General features: G+C 71.4%; 1 protein-coding gene across 1 annotated transcript; it reads right to left on the bottom strand.

The window, feature by feature from the left end:
• Positions 1–201: 201 nt before the first annotated feature.
• On the bottom strand, positions 202–5,545 carry LOC309604324 (N-terminal kinase-like protein; the record flags this gene model as incomplete). The annotated part of the gene is given in 11 exon segments (XM_082339269.1): positions 202–315; positions 1,178–1,285; positions 1,368–1,382; positions 1,384–1,527; positions 2,422–2,559; positions 2,561–2,578; positions 2,672–2,762; positions 2,999–3,213; positions 3,716–3,838; positions 4,356–4,496; positions 5,283–5,545. Coding segments are annotated over 11 exon segments (1,266 nt in total), but the record flags the coding sequence as incomplete, so codon positions are not given.
• Between the last annotated feature and the right edge of the window lie 3,463 nt (positions 5,546–9,008).

Here is a 9,008-nt window from a genome sequence, read left to right as displayed (position 1 = left end):
TCAGGGGGCCCAAACATTTGGGGGGGACCCAGGGGCTCAGGACACCCAGATATCTGGGGGGACCCAGGCGTTTGGGGGGACCCAGGCGTTGGGTAGGGGGACCCAGATGATTGGGGGGGGGGTAACCCACACGCTTGGGGGGGACCCAGGTGTCTGGGGGGACCCAGGCGTTTGGGGGTCCCCGGGGCGGGGGGCGCCCACCTTGACGGTCTGCTCGCGGATGGCGGGGTTGGTGTCGAGGAAGCCGTGGGCGACGTGGGGGAAGATCTGGGCGTCCACCGTCGCCTCGGGCAGGAACTCCACGTACTCCTCCAGCTGGGGGACCCGGCGCTGGGGTCAGCACCCCCCCCGGACCCCCCGGGCCCCCCCCAGCACCCACGGCTGCCAGGGACCCGGGTGCAAGGCGGGATCCCGGCATCCAGACCCCGTACAAATAAGGACCCCGGCGGCCGGGACCCGTAGAGATGAGGACCCCCTCTTTGGGACCCATAGAAGTGAAGACCCCCCCGTTTGGGGCCCATAGAGACGAGAACCCCCCATTGGGGCCCCGCTGGGATGAGGACCCCCCCCCCTTTGGGCCCTGCAGAGATGAGGACCCCCCCATTTGGGCCCCATAGAAGTGAGGACCCCCCCGTTTGGGCCCCCCAGAGATGCAGACCCCCCATTTGGGCCCTGCAGGGATGAGGACCCCCCCCTATTTGGGCCCCATAGAAGTGAGGACCCCCCCGTTTGGACCCCCCCCGAGATGCAGACCCCCCATTTGGGCCCCATAGAAGTGAGGACCCCCCGTTTGGACCCCCCCGAGATGCAGACCCCCCCATTTGGGCCCCATAGAAGTGAGGACCCCCCGTTTGGGCCTCCCAGAGATGCAGACCCCCCATTTGGGCCCCATAGAAGTGAGGACCCCCCGTTTGGGCCCCCCAGAGATGCAGACCCCCCATTTGGGCCCCATAGAAGTGAGGACCCCCCCATTTGGGCCCCCCAGAGATGCAGACCCCCCATTTGGGCCCCATAGAAGTGAGGACCCCCCCATTTGGACCCCCCCCGAGATGCAGACCCCCCATTTGGGCCCCATAGAAGTGAGGACCCCCCGTTTGGGCCCCCCCGAGATGCAGACCCCCCCTCCGGCCCCGCAGGGACGCGGACCCCGGCGGCGCGGCGCAGGACCCCTCCCCACCTGCTGCAGCAGCTGCATGCGCAGCGCCCGGTCCGGGGAGGAGAAGAGGCGGACGATGACGGGGACGATCCGCTCCTGGTACTCGGGGGGGTCCAGCGCCTTGGCCACCTGCGGGGACGGGGGCGGGTGACGCCGGGGGTGACGCCGGGGGGGTGACTGACAGCGGGGGTGACGCCGGGGGGGACCCCACCTTGAGGAGGGGGGGGCAGGGCGCTGGCATCGGCGCTGCCGAACTCGAGGGCCGCCAGCAGCCGGGGCAGCAGCTTGTGGCGGCGGAAGGGGCCGGGGAGGGCATCCAGGCGGGCGCTCAGCTCCTGCAGGAAGGTCCGGCGCTCCGAGGCGTCCCGGACCTGGGGGACGGGGACAGGGGTGGGCCGAGGGTGGAGGGAGAGGGGCGGGGGGGGATGAGGACAGGGACGGGATCGGGGACAGGGGTGGGACGGGGAGGAAAAGGACGGGGGTGAGATGGGGACAGAGGTGGGGACAGGGACGGGAGACTGGGGACCAGGATGGGCACGAAGCCAGAGCACCGAGGATGGGGACGAGGGGACGGGGATGGGGGGACCGGGATGCGGATGAGGATGGGAATCGGGACAGGGATGGACTGAGGATGGAGGGACAGGGACAGGGATGAGGACAGGGATGGAGGGCACAGGAATGGGGACAGGGCCAAAGACAGGGAGGAAGATGACGGATGAGATGGGGACAGAGATGGGGACAGGGACGGGAGACCGAGGACCAGGATGGGAACGAAGCCGGAGCACCGAGGATGGGGACGAGGGGAAGGGGATGGGGACCGGGATGGGGATGAGGACGGGGATGAGGACAGGGATGAAGGGGACAGGAATGGGGACAGGGCCAAAGACAGGGAGGAAGATGACGGATGAGATGAGGACAGAGATGGGGACAGAGATGGGGACGGGGACGGGGAGACCGAGGACCAGGATGGGAACGAAGCCGGAGCACCAAGGATGGGGACGAGGGGAAGGGGATGGGGACCGGGATGGGGATGAGGACAGGGATGAAGACAGGGATGGAGGGAACAGGAATGGGGACAGGGCCAAAGACAGGGAGGAAGATGACGGATGAGATGGGGACAGAGATGGGGACAGAGATGGGGACGGGGACGGGAGACCGAGGACCAGGATGGGAACGAAGCCGGAGCACCGAGGATGGGGACGAGGGGAAGGGGATGGGGACCGGGATGGGGATGAGGATGGGGAGACGGGGACGGTGCCACAGACCTGGAACTGCTCGAGGAAGAGGCCGGTGCGGACGAGGGGGCAGGCGAGGAAGGCCCCCGGGCGCTGCAGGCGCTGCAGGAGCTGCCCCGGCCCCGGCCGCGCCGACGGCTCCGCGGCCACCAGCTCGCAGAAGGGGGGGGACCAGCGCCGCCGGCAGCTGGGGACGGGGACGGGGGTGAGGGGGGCCCCGGCGTCGGGGGGGCCCCGGGGGGAGCCCAGGGGTTTGGGGGACCCCGGCGTCGGGGCTGACCTTGCCGAAGCTGCGCAGGGCCCCCGGCCGGGGCAGGGGCCCGTTGAAGACCTCCCAGATGAGGCAGCCCAGGCGCCACATGTCCCCCGCCCTGGGGACAGCCACGGCAGCGCGGGGATGCGGGGACCCCTCCGGTCCCCCCGAGCCCCCCACGGCCGCCTCCCACCCAGCCCCAGCCCCGTGGCCCCCCCGTATCGCCCTGTGCCCCCCGTGGCCCCCCCCAGGACCCTCTGTGCCCCCCCACGTCCCCCCCAAGAGCCCACACGTCCCCAGGCTCCGCGTCGCCCGGTGTCCCCCCAATGCCCCCCACGTCCCCCCATAACTCACCAGGGCTCCCCCTGCCCTCGTGAGGAGTCGCCGAGCTCGGGGGGGTCCTGGGGCCGGGGGGGGACGCCGGGGGGCCGGGGGGGGACCCCCTCGCTGGCGGCCGCCACCCGCTCCAGCCCCCCCAGCTTCCAGTCGCCCCCCGGGTCGACGAAGATGGCGTCCAGCCCCAGCGCGTGGTGCACCAGCCCCGAGCCCCCCAGGAAGGACAGCGCCGTCTGCGGGAGCACCCAGCCGGCGTCAGGGACCCCCGGACGACGGGGTGCCCCCCCGGACGCCTGGGTGTCCCCCAGATCCCAGGGTCCCCCCCAGATCCCGGGGTCCCCCTCTGGATGCCTGGGTGCCCCCCCAGATCCCGGGGTCCCCCCCAGATCCCGGGGTCCCCCCCGAATGCCTGGGTGCCCCCCAGATCCCAGGGTCCCCCCCCAGATCCCGGGGTCCCCCTCTGGATGCCTGGGTCCCCCCCAGATCCCAGGGTCCCCCCCAGATCCTGGGGTCCCCCCCCGAATGCCTGGGTGCCCCCCAGATCCCGGGGTCCCCCCCAGATCCCAGGGTCCCCCCCAAGATCCCGGGGTCCCCCTCTGGATGCCTGGGTGCCCCCCAGATCCCAGGGTCCCCCCCAGATCCCGGGGTCCCCCCCCGATCCCGGGGTCCCCCTCTGGATGCCTGGGTGCCCCCCAGATCCCAGGGTCCCCCCCCGATCCCGGGGTCCCCCCTCACCAGGAGCTGGTGCAGCCCCCAGGCCACCTCCTGCTCCCCCAGGTCGCCCGTCGGGGGCCGCAGCCGCAGGTGCCGGCGCAGCGGCGTCACCGCCTCTGTCACCAGGTACAGGCACTGCTCCGTCTGGGGGGGCCGGGACGTCACCGCACGCGCCCCGCGTGTCACCGCGTCCCCCTGTGTGTGCCCCCAAATCCCCGTCCCCATGTCCCCTTGTATCCCCCCACGTCCCCCCACATCCCCCCCATGCCCCCGTGTCCCCCCATGTCCTCCTCTCCCCCCATGTCCCCAATGTCCCCCCAATGTCCCCCTGTCCCCCTGTCCTCCTCTCCCCCCGCATCCCCCTGTCCCCCCATGTCCCCAATGTCCCCCTGTCCCCCCGTCCCGCTGTCCCCCCATGTCCCCAATGTCCCCCAATGTCCCCCTATCCCCATGTCCCCAATGTCCCCCTGTCCTCTTCTCCCCCCGCATCCCCCTGTCCCCCCATGTCCCCAATGTCCCCCTCTCCCCCCACATCCCCAATGTCCCCCCTATGTCCCCAATGTCCCCCTGTCCCCCCGTCCCGCTGTCCCCCCATGTCCCCAGTGTCCCCCTGTCCCCCCATGTCCCCAGTGTCCCCCCCATGTCCCCCCGTCCCCGTCACCTCCAGGCTGTCGAGGTAGCCCAGGACGCTGGGGTGCCGCAGGCTGCGCAGGCGCCGCAGGGCCGCCCGGGCCAGGGGGGTGGCGGCCGCGTCCCCCGTCCCCAGGCTGTGGGCGAACACCGACACCGGCGCCTCGTCCGCCTGGGACACGGGGACGTCGTGGGGACGGGGCGGGGGGGAGGCGGGGGGGGACGTGGGGGCAGGGGGACCTGGGGGACCGGGGGATGGGGGTAGGGGACATGGGGGGACGTGGGGATGAGGAGCAGGGGGACATGGGGGGACACGGGGGGGGCCTGAGGGGGACCTGGGGATGCGGGGAGGGGACATGGGGGGGCACGGGGACATGGGGGGACGTGAGGGACCTGGGCATGGGGGTAGGGGACATGGGGACATCATGGGGACGGGGCGAGGGGGGAGGCGGGGGGGGACGTGGGGGCAGGGGGACCTGGGGATGGGGGTAGGGGACATGGGGGGGCACGGGGACATGGGGGGACGTGAGGGACCTGGGGACGGGGGTAGGGGACATGGGGGGGCACGGGGACATGGGGGGACGTGAGGGACCTGGGGATGGGGGTAGGGGACATGGGGGGGCACGGGGACCTGGGGATGAGGAGCAGGGGGACATGGGGGGACATGGGGGGACACGGGGGGGGCCTGAGGGGGACCTGGGGATGCGGGGAGGGGACGGGGGGGGGGCACGGGGACATGGGGGGACGTGGGGACACGGGGGGACGTGGGGATGGGGAGCAGGGGGAGCCGGGGGGGCCCGGGGGGGGCCCGGGGTACCCGGGGGTGGGGGTGAGGGGACACAGGGCCGTGGGGGGCCCGGGGACGGGGGGCCCGGGGACGGGGGGACACCGGGAGGGGGCCGGGGAACGGGGCCAGGCCGCGCGCACGCCGCCCCCCTCCCCGCTCGCCCCCCCCCACCTTTCGCCGCCCCCGCAGCAGCCGCCAGAGCGGGGCCGGGGCCGGGGCCGCGTCCGCCGCCGGGGCCGGGTCCGGGTCCGGGGCCGGGTCCGGGTCGGGGTCGGGCGAGCCCAGCTCGAAGGGGAAGTCCCGCACCGGGTCCCGGGAGAAGAGCCACATGGCGGGGCGGGGGCCCGGGGCCCGGGCGGCCCGGGGGGCCCGGGGGTCCCGGGGGCCGAGGCCGGAGCGGGCCCGGAGGAGGCGGCGGCGGCGCCGGGCGGGAGGATCCGGTGACGGACCGGGGGCGGGGCCTGGGGCGGGGCCTGGGGCGGGGCGGGGCCGCGAGGGGGGTGGGGCAGGGGCGGGGCCTCGCGGGGAGGGGGCGGGGAGAGGGGCGGGGTCGGGGCGGGGTCGGGGCCGAAAAAGAGCGAGACGGGGGCGGGGCGGGGCGAGAGGCGGGGATGGGGCGGTGCCGGGGCGGGGCGAGGGCGGTGCCGGGGGCGAGAGGCGGGGCTAATGCGGGCGGGGCGGGGCGAGGGGCGGGGCCCGGGGCGGGGCGCGAGAGGGCGGGAAAGGTTTGTGAGGGACACGCGGGCAGGAACAGGCGGTGACGTCACCAGCGAGCCGCCAGCCTGGCAGGAACGGGCAGTGACGCCACAGGGAACGGGCAGTGACGTTGTGCCGGGTGCCAGGGGCAGGCCGGCGGTGTCACAGCCCCGTGACGTCGCAGCCCCGTGACGTCACCCCCCGTCACCCACCCCACCCCCCCCCCCCCCCCAAGCAGGGACGACACGAGGCCGGTCAGCTCTCAGCAGGTTTATTGGTGCCTGCGGGGCCCCGTCGCGACACAGGGTCCCCGCCGCGATACAGAGTCCGCGAAGCAACACCGGGGCCCCGTCGCGATACAGGGCCTCTGCCGCGATACGGGGTCCCCGCCGCGATACGGGGTCCCCGCCGCGATACCCGTCTTCAAGGAGATGGGAGCTGCCGCTGTGGCGCAGAGTCCTCTGGGGCGCCCGTCGCGATACGGGGTCCCTGTCGCGATACGGGGTCACCCCGTCCCCACAGCGTGGGTGCCCCAAAGCACCACGGGGGCCCTGTCGCGACACGAGGTCCCCATATCGGGGGTTCCCCGTCGCGATAGGGGGGTCCCCGTCGCGATAGGGGGGGCAGGCCGGCAGCGGGCGCCGCGGGGGGTCGAACCCCGCCCCGGGCAGGGCCCAGGGGTGCCCCCACCGGCGCCTTTTGCTTTTTTTGGCCTTTTTGGGGGGAGGAGAAAAAGCAAAACCTGAGACAACGGCGTTCTCTCAGGAAAAGAAAAACCTCGGGAACGGGGGAAAGCGCCCCAAAACGGGGGGGAGCGGGGGGGGGGGGGCACCGTCCCAACGGCGGGAAACCGCCCCAAAACAGCGCCGGGGGCGGGGGCTCCCCGGGGGCTCCTTGGGGGGGGGGGGGGGGTTAAACTCGGGAGGGGGGATTTGGGTCGGGCGCGCGTCCCGGGCGCAGAACGGGCTCAGAAAGCGGGATTTGGGGTCGGGCGCGCGTCCCGGGCGCAGAACGGGCTCAGAAAGCGGGATTTGGGGTCGGGCGCGCGTCCCGGGTGCAGAGCGGGCTCGGAAAGTGGGATTTGGGGTCGGGCGCGCGTCCCGGGCGCAGAACGGGCTCGGAAAGTGAGATTTTGGGTCGGGCACGCGTCCCGGGCGCAGAACGGGCTCAGAAAGTGGGATTTGGGGTCGGGCGCGCGTCCCGGGCACAGAGCGGGCTCGGAAAGTGGGATTTTGGGTCGGGCACGCGTCCCGGGCGCAGAACGGGCTCAGAAAGTGGGATTTTGGGTCGGGCACGCGTCCCGGGCGCAGAACGGGCTCAGAAAGCGGGATTTGGGGTCGGGCGCGCGTCCCGGGCGCAGAACGGGCTCAGAAAGCAGGATTCTGGGTCGGACTCGCGTCCTGCGTGCAGAGCGGGCTCGGAAAGTGAGATTTTGGGTCAGGCACGCGTCCCGGGCGCAGAGCGGGCTCAGAAAGCGGGATTTGGGGTCGGGCGCGCGTCCCGGGCGCAAAATGGGCTTGGAAAGAGGGATTTTGGGTCAGGCTCGCGTCCTGGGCGCAAAACGGGCTCGGAAGGGAGGGGTTTGGGTCAGGCTCGCGTCCCGGGCGCAAAACAGGCTCAGAAAGGAGGATTTTGGGTCAGGCTCACGTCCCAGGTGCAAAATGGGCTCAGAAAGCGGGATTTCGGGTCAGGCTCGCGTCCCAGGCGCAAAATGGGCTCAGAAAGGAGGATTTCGGGTCAGGCTCGCGTCCCAGGCGCAAAATGGGCTCAGAAAGGAGGATTTCGGGTCAGGCTCGCGTCCCAGGCGCAAAATGGGCTCAGAAAGCGGGATTTTGGGTGGGGCGCGTGTCCCGGGCGCAAAATGGGCTCAGAAAGCGGGATTTGGGGTCGGGCGCGCGTCCCGGGCGCAGAAAGCGGGATTTTGGGTCGGGCGCGCGTCCCGGGCGCGGGGGGCCCCGCCGGTACTTACTCCGCTCGCTCACCTTTCCTGCCTCTTATTTTGGGGGGGATTTCTACTTTTTAGCCATTTTTTTGTACCCAATTGTCCATTTTGGGGCAGATCGAGGCCGTTTTAGGCACCGTCGCTGTGGGGGGGGGAGAGCAGGGGAGGGGAGAGAAACAACAACCACCACCACCGGAACAACACCGGGAGCAACAGCCGGAGACACCGAGCTCTTCCCTACCCCAAAAGTTCTGCGGCTTCTCCTCAACTCCTATCGTTTTGGGGAAAAAAACTGGGAAAAAGGTTAAAAAAAGCCTCCCCCCTCCCCAGGCAACATGCGAAGGCGCTGACTAAGCTTTTTTTGGGGGGGGGGAAGCCCCGTTTTCCGCTGAAACTCCCCGCGGGGGGCGGGCCCGGCCAACAGCTCCCGCCGCGCCTTTTGGGGCGGTTGTGGCCTTTTGGGGCTTTTTGCTTCCTTTTCACGTCTGCGGAGCCGGGGGGAAGCGGCAAAAGCCACCCGGGGTGAAAGCGCGCCACCCCCGCCGCGCCCAAAGCCGGCCGAATTGCCCGTTTGTGGGGTGAAAGCAGCAGAAATACCCTTTTTTCTCGATCCCTACGTGTTTCTGCAGACCCTGTTTTGGGCTTTTGTGCCCCAATCTGGCGGTTTGAGGCTACGAATCCTCAGCTTTACGGTCGGAGGCGCAGGAGCGGCGGGTGCGGGCGCCGGCCGGGGGGTCTGGAAAAAACACCTGCGAGACACAGCCCCCCCGCCCCGTCAGCCACCTTTTGGGGTAAAAGCGGTAAAACCGCCCGTTTTTTCGCAGTCATCCGTAAAAGCCGCCGCTTCTCGCATCGCTCCGCGCCGGGAGGGGGTGACGGGCCCGGGGGAGGGGGCGCAAACATGCCGCGCGGCGCGTCTCGGGGGTCCCGGCATTCCCCCCACCGCTGCGACCGCGCCCCGGCACCCTCGCGCCCCCGAAAACGGCCGGAACCGCCCCAAATCCGCGGCCCCCAACCCCCCACCCCGACCCCAAACCGGGCGCTTCTGGTGCGGGGGGTTGGGGCGCGCCGGAGGTACCTGCCGCCGTCCCGGCCGAAGCGATGGGGGGCTCGGCCTGCATTTGTTTTGCTCCCCCATCGCTCGCTCCTACACTTACAGCTCGTTTTGGGGGGAAAAAGCCTAAATTTAATCGTCCTGCTGCTGTTTACGGAGAAAAACCTGAAAATACAATTATTGCACCCCCCCACCCCCACCTGGC

The sequence above is a fragment of the Platalea leucorodia genome (assembly GCF_965183815.1).
Source record: "Platalea leucorodia genome assembly, contig: HAP1_HAP1_SCAFFOLD_641, whole genome shotgun sequence".
NCBI lineage: Eukaryota > Metazoa > Chordata > Aves > Pelecaniformes > Threskiornithidae > Platalea > Platalea leucorodia.
The sequence above is the reverse complement of the archived record's forward strand: the minus strand, read 5'-3'. Positions and strand labels throughout refer to the sequence as shown.